Source organism: Struthio camelus, chromosome 14 (assembly GCF_040807025.1).
Source record: "Struthio camelus isolate bStrCam1 chromosome 14, bStrCam1.hap1, whole genome shotgun sequence".
NCBI lineage: Eukaryota > Metazoa > Chordata > Aves > Struthioniformes > Struthionidae > Struthio > Struthio camelus.
The window spans coordinates 23,245,592-23,264,849 of record NC_090955.1 but is presented as its reverse complement, the minus strand read 5'-3'; the positions used below and the strand labels follow the sequence as shown (position 1 = coordinate 23,264,849).

General features: G+C 41.7%; 1 protein-coding gene across 8 annotated transcripts; it reads left to right on the top strand.

Moving 5' to 3' along the window:
* The first annotated feature begins 532 nt into the window (after positions 1–532).
* On the top strand, positions 533–18,680 carry NEK4 (NIMA related kinase 4). 8 transcript variants are annotated; one of them, XM_068906809.1, is made up of 16 exons: positions 533–805; positions 4,413–4,679; positions 5,637–5,834; positions 6,709–6,816; positions 7,465–7,619; positions 8,329–8,467; positions 8,772–9,197; positions 10,500–10,553; positions 10,767–10,916; positions 11,832–11,969; positions 12,357–12,423; positions 12,815–12,921; positions 14,290–14,378; positions 15,029–15,234; positions 16,831–16,964; positions 17,676–18,680. In XM_068906809.1, the coding sequence occupies exons 1-16, from the start codon at positions 713–715 to the stop codon at positions 17,766–17,768; spliced, it is 2,424 nt and encodes an 807-aa protein (XP_068762910.1). In that variant the 5' UTR covers positions 533–712; the 3' UTR covers positions 17,769–18,680. The 8 variants fall into 8 exon arrangements, with proteins under 8 accessions (XP_068762910.1, XP_068762912.1, XP_068762908.1 ...); XM_068906811.1 differs by having other exon boundaries at positions 546–769; XM_068906807.1 differs by having other exon boundaries at positions 546–805; positions 8,329–8,470.
* Positions 18,681–19,258: the final 578 nt, after the last annotated feature.

Below are 19,258 nucleotides of genomic sequence, written 5' to 3'. Positions count from 1 at the left end.
AGAATGGTACAAAATACTTCAGCCCTGTCCCTGCTGCATAATGTCACTCCCCAACAACGACCCAGCAGCCATTTCTGTACAGGTGGCCGAGAAGGATGTTTCTTCTCCAGGCTCACCTCTTTTCCAAACTGAAGCTGTTGTCTTTCTGATACCTTCTTTAAGGCGGTCCAGAGCTTTTGGGCCTGCCTGCATGCTAACCGGGAGCTGCTTTTTTTCTTCCTTTGCTGAACGACAGCATTGTGTGTTTCTCGTGGCTTTGGGGTGTTTTGTTTTTCCTGCCCAGTCGGCTTTTTTTAGGCGCGCAGCCATGAGAAGAACGCACGAAGAGAGGACAAAAAGCTGCCTTTAAACCAGCTCGGAGCTTATTGAACTCGTTCCCTCCCGCGTCCAGAGGACCGTCGGGCACGGGGTGCGCTCGAGGGGGCTGCGCTGTGTTTTGGGGGCACCATCGGCAGGGAAAGCCCGGCCTCCACCAGGCGGGCAGCCGGCCGCAGGCCTCCCGGCCCGCTCCTAACATGGCCGCTTGCCCCCTTCCAAAATGGCCGCGCCGCGCTCGGGCCATAGAGAAGAGCGGCGGTCCGCTCTGCACGTCGCGGCGTTTGCTGTCTATGGTGGAAGGCGGCCGGCCGGCATCTCTATGGCAGCGGGGGCCGCGCTGGCGGGCGGGCGGGCCCCGGTGGCACCGGCCGCCAGGCGGTGACCGGGGAGAAGGATGCCCCTGGCTGCCTACTGCTTCCTGCGGGCCGTGGGCAAGGGCAGCTACGGGGAGGTGAGCCTGGTGCGGCACCGGCACGACAGCAAGCAGGTAGCGGCCGGGGCGGGCAGCGGGGCGCGCTACTGCCCCCTGTCGGGGCGGGTGGTGGCCGGGGGGGCAGGGGGACGGGGTCGGGGCAGCCGCCGCCGCTCTGCCCCGGGCCTCGGCCGTGGCGGGACGGGAGGGAGGCCGGGGCCCGGTTTAGGGGGGGGGCGGCGGCCTGGCCCCGGTGGGAGGAGGGGCCGGGGCCCGGTTTTGGGGGGGGGGGGGCGGCCTGGCCCCGGTGGGAGGAGGGGCCGGGGCCCGGTTTGGGGGGGGGGCGGCGGCCTGGCCCCGGTGGGAGGAGGGGCCGGGGCCCGGTTTTGGGGGGGGGGGGCGGCCTGGCCCCGGTGGGAGGAGGGGCCGGGGCCCGGTTTTGGGGGGGGGGGGGGCGGTGGCAGGGGGAGGCCGCGGCCTGGCCCCGGTGGGGGCCCCGGGCGGGCGCGGAGCGGGGTGTGACTGCGGCCAGGGCCAGCCGGACCTGCCCTGCCTGTCGGGGGGATTGCTGTTTTGCCACCGCATATACGAAGGTTTTTGTTAAAAATGTAAATAAAATGCTTTTTTTTTTTTTTTAATGTAAAAAATCCATTTTTTTGCCTCTAAATAACACTGATCATCCCTTCTGGGTTTTTTTTTTTTTTTTGATTTTTTTTTTTTTTAACTGCATAATATGTTTTGAGGAGGAAAACCGTAGCTTTGGGAGATGACAAGAAAACGCAGCTTGCTCCCTTTAGCCCTCGAGAAAAGGTGGCTCTTGACTCGGCTGCTGTTCGCTTCCTTCCTTAAGACATCCGCGTGGGCAGGATTTAAAACAAAAAATCAAGGACGGGACAGAGGGGTTACGGTGCCGGGCTTTCGCCAGCACCGCCCCTGCGGGAGGCCTCGTGCTTGGCTGCGTTGACGGCTGTGGTGCCGGGCCAAGTTTTGGCCGTGTCAGAGGCAAAGTACAGCTTTTTTGCTCTCTGCCTTTTTGTTGGGAACTTGAAGCGCTGTTGCGTTGCCTGGCCGAAGCAGCAGGGAAACGGGGAAGGTGACCGGTACCTGGAGCGGCGGCCTTGCACGCGGGAGGTGGCCGGAGGTGGGTTTGCCCGGCTGGGGTGAGAAGGCGCAACCCTAGAGCTTGTTCCCTGCAGACCGGTCACCGCAGCACGTAATCCAGCGTCCTCAGAGGGCTGCCAGCCGCGTAGCCCAAAAAATAAACAGTACATCCTGGTCGCTTTAAACCGTATGCGGGTCCTTGAATTTCACCTCTTTGTCACGCTGGTCATTAACATTGGCAAGAGCCTTGCTTCCTTATCGCTGTTAATTTTAACCTAAATATTTTGGTGTGTTGTATTGTATCTTCTCTTTCGCTGACGTTTATAGACATTTTTCCCTAGCAGGATGAGGAGGGTTTTTGGTTGTGGCTTTTGAACAGTGCTTCATGTTCTATGGAAGAAATAACATTTTATTTAAATGTATTTGCTGTTAAATTCTTTTTTTTTTTTTTTTTTTTGTGGAGGGGGGTCAGGTGGCCTTAACTGGTTTAAATGGGGAAAAAAAATGCAATTTGCACACAACTTAGTATCAAATATGGCAGAAGAGCATTGGCATAGATGCCATTGGGAACGCTGTCAGCATAACATGCTCGTTAGAGCAAATATAACCGAGGCCAAGGTTTAAGTTACGCTACGTGCACGGTTTTGCCTTTAAGTTGTATGTGGTCTAAAGACGAATCCTGAAATAAAGCTAAAAGCTGCTGGTTTCCATGCCCAGAGATATGATTGTCGTTGACTTGTCACGTAGCACGTAATGGCCACAGTATTTCTCTTTTATCTCAAGCTTAGATGATACTGTACAGGATGCTGTTGTATTCCTCTGTGGGAGCTGCGCATCGCTGGTTCTAAGAGCTGAGGAGCTTCTCTCACATACAGCAGGTTTTTTGAAACAAAAATTCGTGCTCAAATTCATGAAGTACTGTTGATTTCTGCTTAATTCGTTGCCTTGATATGTCGGGGCAGTCTTCCTCAAAACGAATCAAACGTGCTGGACTTAAATTAATAGGGTCAGCCCAAGAAAAATTAATAGGGTCAGCCCAAGAAATAGGCGACATAGACAGTTGCTAAGGGCACTGAAACTGAATAAGTAAGTATTTTTAAAGATGTTTTGCTACCAAAAGTTCTCAGATAAGAGGCGGGGTCAGATATATATACCATGACACGGGCTCTTCCATGAAAAGCTGATGCACGAGAAGTGATTACTACAAAGTTTGCATCAGGAAGGGGAGAGGATCAGCCCTAAGTATTGATGCTGTGTGTGATGAACGTGTACGAAGAGTTCTATGGTCTCGTCTTCAGCTTCAATTACATTCTTCATTTAAAAACTGGAATTGCTTAGGAATATATTTGCCCTAGTATATATTAGGCAGCATAAATTACAGTTTTCATATGTAGCCTTAAAAAAACTCATGTTAACACAGAATTAAATAAATTTAGGCTTGGGCACGAGAACTTTTGGCTCTCGCGGTATGATGAAGAGCCTGTGCTTTCCTGTGGAATTCATTTCTCATTCAATGAGTTGAAACCTGCATACGTAGAAACTCGTAAATGCAAAATATAGTTAGTACGGTTTTCTGATAGTTTTAGGGCAAGTTTTAAAAAGTTAAAAACCAAAATCTGAATTACACCTGCTTTCAGGTTTTGGGGACAGTACTTCTTCAGTGTGCTCCTTACTGTACCAGCCCTCCAGCTACATCTCTGCTTGCTCCGTTTCCTTTTCTGATGGGAGCTTTTTTTCTATTCTCTCATGCTTCTCCGTTTTCTGGACTTTGTGCACAAATCAATTAATATTAAAAGTCAGCTCTTCCTTGGGGCTCCTCTGCAAGTTCTTTAAGAAAAGAATGAACAGGCCTAAATTATTTTGTGCATTCATAAATTGAGCACTTTGGGGTATTTCTTCTGAATATGAAAACGGGGAATTTAAAAATCTCAGTTTCAAGGCTTAGATTATAACAACGTTTTTTGTCCTCAAATATATGATTTGCGTTCCTCGCTCAGTTGTGAGAAGTTTTTTCTTGACTCTCTGTCTTTCAACAAAGAACATAAATTACGCTTCTGAAGACCCCTTTTGCTTCAACGAAAGAAAATGAAAGGCGCTAGTGAATAATGGAATAAGTGCACCCGGGTGACGTTTATCCTAAACATCCATTGTCATTTTTCTAATGTGACTACGTGCTTTTCTTAACATTGTTATGTATTTGTTTATTATTCATATTCTTGAAAAAAACATTTTTGAGAATAGCTGTGACGTACCAAAAGGCATTTCACGCTTAAGAGATGAATGATAGCCACCCGTTTAAAATGAGGGGAAAAAATTACAGATTTGAACATCAGTCAAAGAAAGCAAAATATCACAGAATTCTGATGCAGAGCTTTGTTCAGGTGGACTAATAGAATTTAGCCACACCTGTTAAATTTTTACAGCGTGACGGTAAATGTAAAATATACCTGCCAGACAAACTGCAACCTCCGTGCGTGTGCAGATTTCAAATTCTGCTTTTCCCCTAGATTGTTGGCGTTTCCTGGGGCTTCTGCATGCTAACTCGGCTCTTTCATGAGATGTCTTGTAATTTGTTTTCCAGTATGTCATCAAAAAGTTAAACCTCAAAAATGCCTCCAGCCGGGAGAGGAAAGCAGCAGAACAAGAGGCACAGTTGTTATCGCAGTTGAAACACCCGAATATCGTCACCTATAGAGAGTCCTGGCAGGGGGAAGACGGCCTGTTGTATATTGTCATGGGCTTCTGCGAAGGAGGAGATCTGTACCATAAACTTAAAGAGCAGAAGGGCAAACTTCTGCCTGAGAATCAGGTGGTGGAATGGTTTGTCCAGATTGCCATGGCCTTGCAGGTAAAATGGAAGTACAGCTTTGTCACTTTAAGATAATAGACCTAATTTGGCTCTCTTTCCACATAACAATGCCACAGTTAGTCTGCAGATTTAAATTCCCGTTTGGTTGGGCTAGCGTCTGAACGCAATGTTTATTAGTACTTGAAATATGTTCACTGGTCACTGCAGTCAGACTTTCTCTTGTAGGTAATAAACTTCTATCATGTATTATGTCTAAATCTCTTATCACGGGAGACAGTGTTAACCTTCGGGGGGTTTGCAACTCTAGTCTGAAATGCTTCTCGGGTGTGAAATTTAGGATTACGTTTACAAAATGTATTTTTTTTTTTTAAAGAGAAAGTTTATTTTGGAAGCAACTTGTTGTTTTGTTGGTGTTTGTCAACGATGAATTTAGACTACTAGTTCATCATTTCTATTAAATCTTATCTCAGTCTGTTGGAATTTATAATTTGGAGGCTAACAAACTTTAAAAGCAATTATTATAATAATAAAGACCAGATGTAAATATTAACACTAGGAAATAAGGAAGCTGGACAGAAAATGCTATCTTAATGCTGCCTGTTGTGGTCAGATACGCAAAAGTCTACAGTGATGTCTTGTTCTTGCTTATTGTAAGTCTAATCTTCTACCCTGTCTTCAGACAAAATTGACACTCTGTTTTCCACCAAAATTTTATGCTAACGACTGTGAAATGAATGGCAACAAACGGAGGCCAGCAGAAAGCAGGTTAAAGGCTGAGCCTTAACTTTACATTCCTCTTTTCTGCTGGTTTGCTGGAGATCAAGATCTCCCCCAGGGAGATTTCACTCAAGCTGTCTTCCGTAGTGATGTATGTGGCTTTGTTGTGTTTGTATTTTCCCTCTTTGACTTGTGTAACGTAGTTTTACTTTTCAGTGGAGAAGAACCAATTAGGAGTACTTAACTCTATTTCTACGTGTCTACGTTTTTATTTTTCAGTATTTACACGAGAAGCGCATTCTGCACAGAGATCTTAAGACTCAAAACGTTTTTCTGACGCGAACAAATATAGTCAAAGTGGGTGACCTCGGAATAGCCAGAGTGTTGGAAAACCAGTACGACATGGCCAGCACTCTCATAGGCACGCCGTACTACATGAGCCCCGAACTCTTTTCCAACAAACCCTACAACTACAAGGTAGAGACTGTTGATGCAGATGCTCTTTCTACTTTGTTAGGCAACTTGATTTTTACGTTTGTTCGAAGAGCGTTTCGATCCTGTGTATTTTTTTTAGAAGTTGCTATTGCTTCCGACGTTATTGCTTCTTTTTAACGTCCTTAGAGCCCAAGCAAAAAGACAGAGAAAGATCTGTGGGGAACTGAATTTCTGGAACTGAGTTTGCTGCAGTGGGTGAGGATTAGTAGCGTACGATAAGTTATCACAGCCAAGGCGTTCAGCAGGCTGCCTGTACCTGTCACAGCTGCCAATGCAAACAAAAATACCAGTCTTTGTTAGTCACCTACAGTACGTATTTTTATTTTACAACAGGAAGGAAGCTTTATGTTCAAAAGTCCCTGCTATGCATAAAACCAGCAATATTAAAAAAAAAAAATGCTCAGAAGAGAAATGAGCAGTGTCCCTGTGAATTTAAAATAAGGACACCTGCTTTCGTATACTTGTTCAGCTCTTGCTGCAGACCACGTGCACCCTAAACTTGGGTGTCTACAATGAGCATGAGCCAAGGGGGAACTGTTCTCGTGAAAAACAGGAAGATTTTCATTCTCCAGTTAGAGCCTATGCAGTACTTCAACCAACCAACCAACCAACCAAGCAAACACCACCCTGCAAGTTTCTTTTCAGAATACACCTAGTGATATTTGGAAGACAATAGTTTAATTCATCAAAGTTAACAAAGAAAATAGACTGAAGTCAGAGAGGTTTACAATGGAATTTGGTCTTAAGTTAGCTTACTGTCATTAATGGCTTCTCTGAAAGCCGGAGACTCTTGTCTGGAGGTAAAACTTAGGTGATTAATATAAAGCTCCTAAAACTTTTTTCCTCTTTTTTCCAGTCTGATGTTTGGGCATTGGGCTGCTGCGTTTATGAAATGGCTACGCTGAAACATGCCTTTAATGCTAAAGACATGAACTCTTTGGTCTATCGAATTATTGAAGGAAAGGTAAAAACTTACCAAAAAACATTTTTGTCTGGTTATAATGGCTTTTGGGTTTTCTTTTTTTTTTTTTTTAAACATGCATCCTCATATATGTTTTAGGATTGATATTTCATGGTGGTACGTGATGTAATACTAGACCTAGGAAGTTGTTCATTTTTGAATAATGCTAGAGTTTCTTGTTGTCCTTCTGTGTAACTTGTATATTGGTGAATTTTCAGAGTGCTGAAATGACTTGCTTTCTCCATCTACCCCTGGTTTAAATATTGTGCAAAGAATTATATCCCTGTTCGTGTGTATGTCACTTTCCTGTTAGGTACGGCCAGCCTATTGAAGTGTATTACTTGCTTTGAAATAGAATGAAGTGAACACGAATCTAGATATAATCTTTGATGTCTTTTATGCCTGTTCACGGAACATTAACTGCTGATATTAAGAAAAAATTAAGAAAACTTCTTACACAAAATGTTTGGAATTGCTATATGCTGTTTGATGGGTAGTTAAGCACCCTAGGTAACTTTCAGCATATGAAAAAAGGGATGGTTTTTAGTGGGAAGTACCTAGCAGAACATAACTGTTGTGCATAAGTAATCTAGCAGTAGCCCCTGTTGACAAATACGTTAAACAATATCACGCTTCGCTTTCCTTTTGCAGCTGCCCCCCATGCCAAAGGATTACAGCCCACAGTTGGTAGAGATAATACGAACCATGCTCAGTAAAAAGCCTGAGGAAAGACCCAGTGTGAAAAGCATACTAAGACAGCCGTATATCAAGCAACAAATCTCTCTGTTTCTGGAAGCCACGAAGGCGTAAGATATTTTCATTTCGGTGGTTCTATACAAAATATTTTTGTTGTTATGATTGTTGTGTGAAAACTGTTCCCTTTTTTTTATAGCAGGATAGAATGAGTTCTGTTACGTGCAATTGCAAAGCGTATGAACGTTTGAGTTTGTTTAGACTCTGAGAAATGTAATGGGAGACGTTTATAAGAGAATGGAAACTAGTTGTTTTGGTAAATGCAAACTAGGAGTGTGCAACAGCTTGGATTGCACAGCTTATTCGGAGAGAAGAAGAAAGGTACATCAGTACTTTCAGAGAAGTGATAGGAAATGCACGTCCTTGTTTATGGTTCTTTGATACCGTTTGTCACTTGACAATTCTAAAACCAAGTTCCTTTTGCTATTCACTCTTCTTTAACTTTTGGATGATAAATAATAGGTATTTTTTATTTGTCAGACATGGTCAATTATTCTACCGCTTCCAGATAACACTGACCTTGCTGCTGTGCAGAGCAGGTGTGTGTTGCTGCTTAGAGCCTGAATAGTGCTTTTAAGCTCCTTTTACAGAGTTGAAAATGAGTATGTTGTGCACAGTCTGTTGGAAAAAGCCCAGTGTCTTACATGCGCTATGTAAACTGTTTCGTGGACTAGGCTTTTGTAATTGGTAGAATCTAAAAGAAACATCTCAAGGTCTTGTAGCTGGAGACTAAATAACCAACTTTTACTCTGTCCTTTATAGGAAAACGGCCAAAAGTCATAAGAAAACACTGGATTCTAAACTTAAAGATCCTTGTTCTGTGGTCTCAGCGAAGCATGAATCTCATAACAAGAATGTTGCACACCAAAATCAGTCCTTTGAGCAAGCCAAGAAAAATAAGGTGGTAAGATAAATATATTTTTTCCAAACCGTGCGTCTGTTTTCCTTAAAAAAAGTGGGTGTGCTACATATATATAAACCCATGCCTGGAATATGCCATCTGCAAATGCAGTCTGTATCTCTTATGAAAATCTCTCATTAGAAGTGTGGGTTGCAGAGTGTTTCTTAAGCTCTTAAACTGTAATGAAGTTATGATCACCTACAGCTTATGTAGTCTGCTATATTAATGATGTTTCTTAGGTACTTAGAACATTCTTCTGTGTGTGCTTTATACCTGAAAGGTAATTCACTTTTTTAAATTCCAGAATGAAGAAGAACGCATCATCAAATATAAAGCCACCAAATTTTGTCCCTCAGAGAAACCAGCTGTTGAGTTGGGAAGAAAACCAAGCAGTAATGATTTGAACAGTCTGGGAGATTCCTTAGCTACAATTAGTAAAGTGGATATTGATATTTTGCCATCTGAAAAGAGGACATACGGAAGTGAGAAGTGTGGCGATGAGCATATTCCAGAGGATAATAAAGCAAAGTACTTAAATGGTCCAGGGGATTCTAAAACAACATACAGTAGATCACCGATTAAGGAGGATGAACTACAGCAAAAAACAAAGCAAGCTTTTAAAGCTGAAAGTGTTGAGTCTAAGCAGTCTGCTGTTGATGCTATAAATAAAGATGACGACACTTTGAAACTCCTGCAGCCTGTACCAAAAGACCAAAAGCAAACTGACCCGGTAATGCGCTTCTGCTTACGTAAACTTTGAAACACACTTAAGTAATGGCCACCTCTTAGAACATACAGAGCCGCTGCACGTAATGGTTATCTATCCAAGTAGGATACTGCTGATGTAATTATTGAGATGCTTAAGTAGTTATGAGCCTAGGCTTCAAATTTGCAGACACGATGTGCTGCAGGAATTTTAGGGCTCACGTCTAGATGATGAGAATGCTTTCCTTGTAGGAAACAAAAGTTTTCTTGATTCATCTGAGAAGAGAGAGGGCAAGAGCAGTTTTGAGACTTTTGTTATGTGTCCTAAATAGGCCTTGCTAATCTCTTGAGTTAGTCCTAGTATGGAATAGGAGTAGGAATTGGAGTAGACAGCTGGGCAAATGGGGCTCCGACAGGCTTCTGTCCTGCATTCATGAGCATTTAGGACAGTGACTAAATGATTTGGATAGATAAATGATGGACTTGTGGCTTTTGTCAATTACGTAGAACCTAGTGTTGTTAATTAAAAGCGAATTTAACATATCGGTCTCTGTGTGACTACGTTAGATGGAATCCTGGTAGGAGGTGCCAAGTTTGCCAGGGAACAGAGGATCGATTAAGCAGCTTTGGGGGCTGCTTCCTGATGTATTTAATGCACGCTCTCTCTCACCTTCTCACTTCTTTGTAATCAGAAACTTAATGAAAATTTGAAGGCGCTAAAAAAAACAGTGAAAGGGGAGGAGCGGAAGAGATTGAAGGCAGGCAGGAGATGGAGAGAGGCATAACGGAAAGGAGAAAGGAATAGAATTATGGTTTTACTTCCTCTCTTGCTTTACCTTTTCTCAAAGGTAGTTTGCTTCCTGTTGTTCTTTTAATTTCCAGGTATTCTTTCACTCTTTGTGTTGGTAATTTGAAAAAACCCAGTGTTTCTAAACAAATACCGCTTTCTCCCTAGGCTTCTGTTGTGCTCTCCTTTAGATTGTAACTGGCTCAGAAATACCGGCTAATTCTCTTTTTTCCCCTGCGCCCTTGTTCTCGAGTGTTACAAGAGCCTGCTGAGAGAACTGGGGAAAGATTTTATTCTTACCTCCTCTTAGTGTATCTCAAAAGTGTCATTATACCTTTTGGCTCTTCCTCTTGTGCTTTGGATTTAAAGGTCTTACATCTGTTCTGGCTGCACAGCGTCGCTTCTGCACAGTCACATTTATGAAGCCAGTCTGCTTTTAGGTGGTGATTCTCTTCTCGTTAGGTTCTGGCGTACAATGAGATTTTCTTACGCACCTTAATATTTGGTTGCTTTCTGATGAGAAGTCATTATCTGTTCCAGAGCTTGGATTCTACTGAAAAGCTGCTAGAACCATTTGTTCCTGTTGTAATTCAAGTAAGTGTTTTTATTTAAAGGTTTGGTAGCTTAGAAATGCTGGTAGAGCAGATCTTTCTTCTAACTGTCAAGTAAGAGTTTGTTTTGATTGTAATTGCGTTAAGATAGATGTAGTCCGAATGTGAAGTGGCTTATGTTGACATTGTAAGAAGCGTGCATGTTTAAATCTGGAAATGGCATGTCTACATTTTGAAAAATGCTTGTACTTGTTAGGAAGGTGTCTGTCATGGAACTTCAGGAGACCCTCAGGAAAGTACTGCCTCTCACTTACACCCTCATAGTTCTGTCCACGAACCCTCTCTCTCACGGCAGCGACGGCAGAAGAAAAGGGAGCTGTCCGAAGTCTGTTCAGAGAAGGTGCAGGTAATCAAAAATGGATTTGACTGTATGATTCTTTCAATGACGTAATACCCTTCTGATTTTCTCCTCTCTCCTTTAAAACGGTGGGTTTTTTTTTTTTTACTTTTAAAAAAGAGGACGTATTTTAAAAAAATTGTTTTATACTGTTCTCATTTCATGTGCATCTATATAACTTCATTGATAAGAATATGCAGAACACTGAAACTGTCCTTTACGGGCAGCCTGTGTAAATCTTTGGAAGCGTCAACAAAGCTCACAGGTCTGAGGTGGGTGTGCTAGATGGGCATAATGAAACACAGTGAAATATTGTCTTTGCCTTTGCCATGCTATGATCGTTCCCAGGGATTTCCATCAGCAATTCTCACTCTGTTTGTCCTTTTACAAAACATACAGCCCTTTCACTGGCTGTGCAGATAAGGCCACTTGTAGCGAGCAGTAGATGACTGGTACTTTAGAAAAGACCCATATAATGGCTGCCCCGAGCTTATGAACAAACTCGAGGAAGAAAATCTTGTCCCTTTCACATGCCCGTAAGCCAGGGCTGCTGACACCGCTGAGTAGAGGGACCTCCTTGCGAAAAGCATCAGCTGTATAAGCAGAGAGAAGAGTGCGATTTGTTTGCAGTGTGATATCCTGCCGTTCTCTTGGGTTTTGCTGTTTGAGGATGGGGGCTGGTTGTTGAAAAGTCACTGGCTGAAAAATAGTCTGGGAGGAGGAAGGATGGGGAGCAGGGAATTGTATGCAAGCAGAAGCGCAGGGAGGGAGGGAGGGATGAAGCGGGGAGATGTGAAGAGGCAACAGTAGGATCCAAAAACTCTGCTGTCTAGTTTTGCTATGCAAGAATAAAGAGTTGCAGATTGTGGAGTACTTTAACTTTTAATAAAAGAAAGTATAAATTCTGCTCTCTTCTCTTTCAAGTTTGGAGCAGTTGCTCCTCAGCCTTTACCTTTTCCTTCCAATGTGATCGTAAAGACAACACAGGGCTGCGCAGAGCATGGTGCCAAAGTCTCTGAATCTGTAAATAGCACCAAGAACAGTCAAGTTGCCATTGCAAAGGTCAGTACTGAATGCTGTGTAAGCATATTGTGGTCTCTTGTTGCTTCTGAGCAGTTTGTTCCCTAAGAATATGCACAGCGAGTAAAGAAAGGTAGAGCAGCTTTCAACCTAATGGAAGTCCTGTCCTGCATCTGATCAATGCAGGATGAGAAGCTTGCTAGCTTGCTGAGACAGGGAGGTCAGAATCTCCTTTTCTGCGGTGTTTATCGGTTGTGCTGTTGACCAAGACCATCTTGCAGTAAATCACAGAGCGGTTGTTAGCTAAGCGGAAGCTTAACTCTAGGAGCTCTCTTGCATGTTCAGTGTAAGTTTTTTTGTTTATAGGTGATAGATAACAAAAGTGATTGTGACAATTGCCAATTAACGTCCACTTAACTTATTTTAAAGGAGCGGCCTTTGTCAGCGAGAGAGCGTAGGAGGCTAAAACAGTCTCAGGAAGAGATGCTTCCCTCTGGTAATTTTTATGTTTGCATGTTGACGTTCTGTATGTGAAGGCTGGCAACTTCTCTATGAAGAAATTCTAACTCACTGTTTGTTCTTTATTCTTCACTAACTAACTTCTTCAGAAAGATGCACTAAGGGTCTAGTTCTGATGTTAAATAAACATTTCTGTTAACATGTATGTCAGTATTTTTCTTCTTATTCAGTTGTATTTAGTGGTGACAACTTGTATTTGAAATGTATATGTTGTACACCTTTCAGATAGAAGCGTCACTGTTTTCTGTTAGCAGAATACCTGCTGGCTGTCTTCTGCCAGGTGATAGACTTTTTCTTGCATGAGCATGAAACTAATTCAAAATACATGCAGCTAAGTTATAAATATTCTAAAAATGTCATCCTTTCAGTGATTCCAGCAAGACGAACGTCAAATAGTGCAGTAGTTGAAGCAAAATCACGTGTGGAAAACCATGTTAAAGTTGCTCAGTCCTCATCAGATCCCAGTATTTCTCAGGTAAACTGGGGTCATCTGCTTTTGAACTATTTATTATTATTTAAATGCAGGCACAATTTGAGAAGAAAATGGTATTAAAAAATCTGCATGTGGAAGAACTTCCCAGTCAATAAGAACGCATAGTTCTCTGCAGATACTGCTTTAGAAACCTGGGCTGGAGTACGGATCTGTAATCTACCTTTCTGTTTGGCCAGATCAGTTTAAAAGTCAGGGCTCACTGTCCGTTTTCACACTGCTTGTCAGAGATGAAGATTCACAGGGATCTCGCAGAGGGAGCTAGTTTAGTTATGGACTCCCTAAATTGAAGGGTTTATTTGGTTGGTTGTGGGGAAAAAGTTTATCCTGAACTATGTTTTGGTTATAGGTGAATAGTCTGTTTGAAGTTACTGCTATCTACACGCTACCTTTAGCTTGGTACATCTAATTTTGCTTTGGTAGCGGTGTTTGAACGTTATTTTTTAAGCTGCAGTCCTGTTATGTGCTGACAATAAGGAAAAGGTGCTGGATGAAAAATTAATAGTTTCTGTTCGTATTATCTTCCTTGTCTAATTTAGAAAGTCCTTTTTAAGATCACGAACATCGGGGCAAAACGTGCTGCAACATTGGGCAACGTTATTAGTAAGAATAGAAAAAATAGCAGCAAAGACATTGTAGTGTAAAATTTCAAAGCATAGGCTCCATTTTCCTCAGCCCAGCGCTTGCATGGAAAGTGGTTTGCATGTTTTACCTACATGTGTATGCTTGTAAGTGATAAAACCTAAACGCAGAAACCTCATCTGCATTCATAAACTGAGGTTGCAGCAATTTAGTACGCACAACTTATTTACATGTGCATGTGTGATGTTTTTGCATATTGTGCTATGCGCGGAACACAGAACTGTAGGGGCACAGGTGACGGCTTGGTTAACGTCTCTCTGTATGTTTTAGGGAATGCTGGGAAGTTACTGAACCGATAAAATATTATTTTAAATGCAGTTTTAAAGTGTGTGTGTGTGTGTGTGTGTTTGAAGGCTGATAGGTGGGCTAAGGATAATGGTTATATTTGTCAATTCTTAGCTAATTATATTATGAAGCCGATTCAATTGTTTTTAGTAGAGGCATTTGGTAAAGCGTTTTTTGTGGTTGAAACTGCATGACTGAGATGTTATGCTAGCTAAATAAGCATGTCATAAAAGTATGTTCATGATGCGGTGGGTAGTGTAGCTTGCGTTTGAAACCAGAAGTTATACCTTTAAAGTATTATCAAGCTAAGTCTGTAAAGTGTGCTTGACGAAAGGTATTTTTCCATGTAAGAAAAGTAATTTATGCCATATAGGTAACAGACAAAAATCCTAACTCTCAAAAGTAATTTATTCCCTCTTCACTTAGAAAAAAAGAGTAACCCATTGCCTGTCTGACGATGAGTTAAGCTCTTCCACAAGCTCTACAGATAAGTCTGATGGAGATTCCAAGGAGAAGTAAGTATTTTGTTTAATACCATGCAGGAGTTTTTATCTGCTGTATCGGACCCTGACGTGGAGTGGAAAAATATTTGCAGAAATAGTTTCACCCTTGATCTGTACATAGTGAGTGATGTTATGAAGAAGCACATGTTACATAAAGAAAACAAACTCCGTTTGTTCCTCTGTGAACTCTCCATGCTGAACTTCCTGGTACATTGATTGTGTGCCTCTGTTTTTTGGCAAGTGAAGCTTTCCAGGAAACCTCTTCCAGCATCAAAAGATATGTACTGTCAGGATGCATTAAACAGCATACGTTGCATAGGTGCCAAATGTTTCTTTCCTACGGCGAACGAGGCCGAAATATTTATTTTGGATTTTGTCAATGTGAACAACTTTTCAAAAAATATTCTCTGGTGCGTTACCACGGGCGCAGCTGCGCAAGTAGCGGTAGCTGATGTGGTTGGGAATTGTTGCTAGATGCATAGGCTCTGAATCTGTGTTAGATGAACTACTACTAATGTTACTATTGATAAAACTGCACAACAAAAGTAATTTAACACAGACTGCTTAGCAGGACCTCACCAAATTATTGGAAGTCCTCTGAATGCAAGATGGGAGTTGCATCATGAGTGATCACTGAATTGCATCTTTTTCTCCTCTACTAGAAAAAGCAGTATGAATGAAATGAATGATTTGGTGCAGCTAATGACTTGGACACTGAAAATGGACTCTAAGGAGAATTCTGATTCCTGTGTAACCTCACCTCCAGCCTCAGAGTTTAAACTTCATAGGAAATACAGAGACACTTTGATTTTGCATGGAAAATCATCTGATGAATCGGAGGAATTCAAATTTGAAGCGTTTCCTTCAGGTCTGTTGCTCTGATACTTCTTTTAAATGAATGGTTGTCAGCTGCTGCTTACCAAAGAAAACCTGCTAGTGGGCAACAGAAGGCAATCCACTCTTAATTCTTCCAGTTGTTGAATCTCAGCAGTGCTCCTAGAAGTAATTAGCTTTCTAAACAACTTTGTGTATAGAACTGCCCTAGTTGTGATTTGCTTGCCAGTGAAAGGAGTGTGATCGATGCAATTATTAATGAAGAGAGAAAGCTGGTCTGCAGTATGATCTTTCACCATGTGATTTGTACTTAGAAGCTCCAAATGAACCGTTCAAAGGAGATGAGTCTTTTAAAGTAAGATTTTTTTTCTTTAAGGCATCCAAATGATTTGATAGCTGCGAAATGTTGTGGATTGTGGTTAAAGCTGAAATTGAACGTGAGGCACAAGCCAGCATTTAAACACACTGGAGGGTTACGCGAGTATAGAAGTCTGTCCTCACTGCAGGTCTTGCAGAAGCTACTTTTTCCCACAGCGAGAATCTAATCACTTTTCAAAACCAGACTTTATATATGTGTTTATATTCCAAAAAGCAATACGAAATTACAGCTGCTATAACTGCACTTGCTGTGCAAACCAGAAGATGAGTGGAGAAGCTGAAAGTAAGCCTTTGAAGTCTTGGACCTTTTTTTGCTCATGTGTGTTAAGCGACAAGGATTCTGCTTGTAGCTTCTCTGGTGAGCAGCAAAACAATGAGAGAGCACTACTCTGATGTCGGTTCTGCATAGCTAGAAGTAAAATGTAGTGAGAGATTTTTGTGTCTCATGTGCACAGGTATGACAATGTTAAAAGTACAAACTTGAGTGGTGGGGTTTTCTTCTGGCAGTTTTTTTTCCTTGTAAGTATTCTTTATATAATGTATAAAGAGTATATGTATATAATCTTCCAGCTATTTACTGCCATTGGGGTTGATGGGACAGGACTACTGCATTTCTAAGCTGAAACTTAATTAGATCAGGCATTTTGTTTTCGCAAGGTAATCCAGCCTGTGAAAGGAGAAACTATTAACTGCTGGTGACTTCATTGATTAAAATAAAGAGCTAGCGTTCTCGGTTCAGTTCCTAGTGGAGGCCTCCCCTGGTAAAATGACCATCTTTGGCAGTGTCAGCTGAGCAGCAAAAGATTTAAAGGCTGTTGAGAGAAACAAGCAGATGGCAGAACTTACGCCATTCGTCTGTATACTGATTAAACTTTTTTATGTTTGCTCTAAGTGTGAATGATTGAACCATTCTTAAAATAGTTGTTCTTCTCCGATGAATATACAGAATTGTGCAAATGTGATTGGAATGAAAACTAATACAGCGTACAGGCACCAGCTGAAAACAGAGAGCCAAAGTGCAATTTGTATCTGCCCTGACTGTGTACTGTACAGTGTCTTAGGAGCTAGCATCTGCGTAGTTCTGGTTCAGCACGATTGTTGATTATTCTAGCTACTCAGTTCGGCTAGACATTGTTGTTCCAGAAGTCTTTCATGATACTTAAAATGTTGTCCCCGTAGTCTTCCAGGCATGGACTATGCAAGTTGCTTATACTGAACGTAATTATTACTGCATTGTTGTTATTTTTAATAGATATGCTGTCAGGTCCTGAAAAGATTAGGAGAATGGTTGAAATCCTAAGATCTGATGTGGTGCAAGGTTTGGGAGTGAAACTTCTTGAGAAAGTGTACCACGTCATGGAAGAAGAAGATGAAGTGAAGAGAGAGGTGAATGTCTTGCATATTAAAGTTGTTTAATTTCTTATAAACGGAGATAAATGAGCAGTTTTCACTTTTTTCCTTTTTAGATATTGATACAATGGTGCAAACCTGGACCCCCAAAAGCTTTACTGTTTATAGTCATTGGCAGGCCAAGGGCCTAAGTACGTTGTCAGTCTTAAAAAGTTGATTCTGAATATAAACTAGGTTCAACTATAAATTCTTCAGGAACCATAGGAATTTTAGAATTATATCCTAGTCCTTTAGTTTGTGAAGAAGCAAGAGATTTGAGTACTTCTGTGCTGTTGTGTTTCTCCAATAATCATTTCCCTTTGGACTGTAATCTTGTTTTTGTCTTGATGTTACTTATGTAGTTTCCCTTTTCTCCAAAGTGAAAAAAGGGTTTAATGTCCATTCTTAACATAAATGAGTGAGCAAAAACTCCAGCTCATCTGATTCAAAAAAAATGGTTACCAAAAAAATACTGCATGGCTAAGTATAACTGGTGAAGATTTAAATTATATTTACAATTACTAGGTGGAATTTGGAACATTGGTTGCCTTCCGACAGCAAAGATTGTCTTTTCCATTTATCTCCCCTCCCATCTGTGTGATCAAACTTCACATGATGCTTCCAGTTGATTCTTTTGTTAATATTTTGGTAGTTCCTTTTTTTTTTTTTTTTAAATGAAAGTTTCTTTTTTTCTTGTATTCTAAATAGCTGCAGTTGCGGGAACACATGGGAGACAAGTATGCAAGCTACAGTGTGAAGGCACGCCACTTGAAATTTCTTGAAGAAAATGTGAAGTTCTGACCAGATTAAGACTTTTCCCTTGGGGAGAAGACCACAGTTTTAGAGCTCGTTCGATAGACTGGACCAGCTTACGAGGCATGTTTATCCTTTGAGCTCCTTTGCTGGGGTAAAGGGGATGAGCTTGAAAAAAATGTTACAGCATTAGTTGTAGTAACATTTTCTATGTTAAAATGTGAACCAGGCTATCACTCTCTCAGAAGAGGAACTGTATGTTTAGTTCTTATTCTCTTAATGAAACTTGAGAAGAGTTTGTTTCATAGATGCAAAGATGGATGGATACCAAGTTTTGTATAGAAAGTAGCATCCAAAAAATGATGTTTTGGTTTGAATTAGTCATAAACTGTTTTGGTATGGTGATATACTAAATACAGTAAGAGAAATCTACGCCACGGTTATAGCGTGCTAGGGACTAAGCCATTTTATCAACTATCTATGACGTTTTACTGGTTTTTGCCCACTAAAGGCCCCTGCAGAGTCTGTAAACTGCTAAGTTAAAATGCTAAAGGGGTTTGCTGTATTGCTTTCAAGCATAGTGAATTTGGCCCTAGCTTTTGTGTTTTATTGCTAAGGCCATCACCACGGTGGCAGAAAGCACTTAGTAACTGGATAAAACAAGCCTGAAAATGTTTGAAAGGAGCAGCCATGGTTACCATGGTCACGGCTGGAGAAAGTCCTTTCCCCTTACAAGTACTAATTCCTTTTAGGAACCAAAGCGTCCAAGACCAGGGCCATTTAGTCTAATAGGTTTGACTTAGCTTTTCCTTTGGCATGCACTTTGGTTAGATTGCGTTACTACACGTGCCCAGGTATTGTCATGTGACATCATTATGGAGAAAGCACGTGTGTTCTTTTTAAAGGATAATTAAGTCATTAAGGGAATCGATTTTGTAAAATAAATTTGTAAAACCACAACCTGTCTCTTTCCCTGCCTTTACAAAAAGAGATTTAGCTTAAATATCATAACCTCCAGCCCCTACGGGAGGAGACTGAAGTGACAGGCCGTGGTCAAAAGGTGCAACAATTGCTGCCGTTTACATGCTAAATGCTCAAGTTACAAGGCTTCAAGAGCTACAGCTACCGTATCATGCAGAGTCAAGATGTTATTTTCTCTACACAGGCGAGTTTACTTTAAGCCAAAAAAAGGCCACCCTTTGCAATCTCCTATCCTAGAGCAGTTTCCAGTTCTTCACATTTTTCAAAACCATAGATTTGGGGGCAAAGGCGGAGGGCGGAAAGGTGAGGTATGTGCTGTTTTACAAGACCTGTGATAAACTGCCACTGTAAAGCAAGCTATTTTAATACAAGCCTAGCTGGATATAATGTTTTAGGCTACAGCAGTATCTTGACTGTACTTGATGCGAAGCTTTTCACTTCCCCCCCCACCCCTGTCTTCCCTGTGACTTCACTGAAACACCAGCCAACTTTATAGAGCTCTCTGCAGATTCCCTGTGTACTCAAGACAGTATATAAAGCAGTAAGGAAAAACAAAA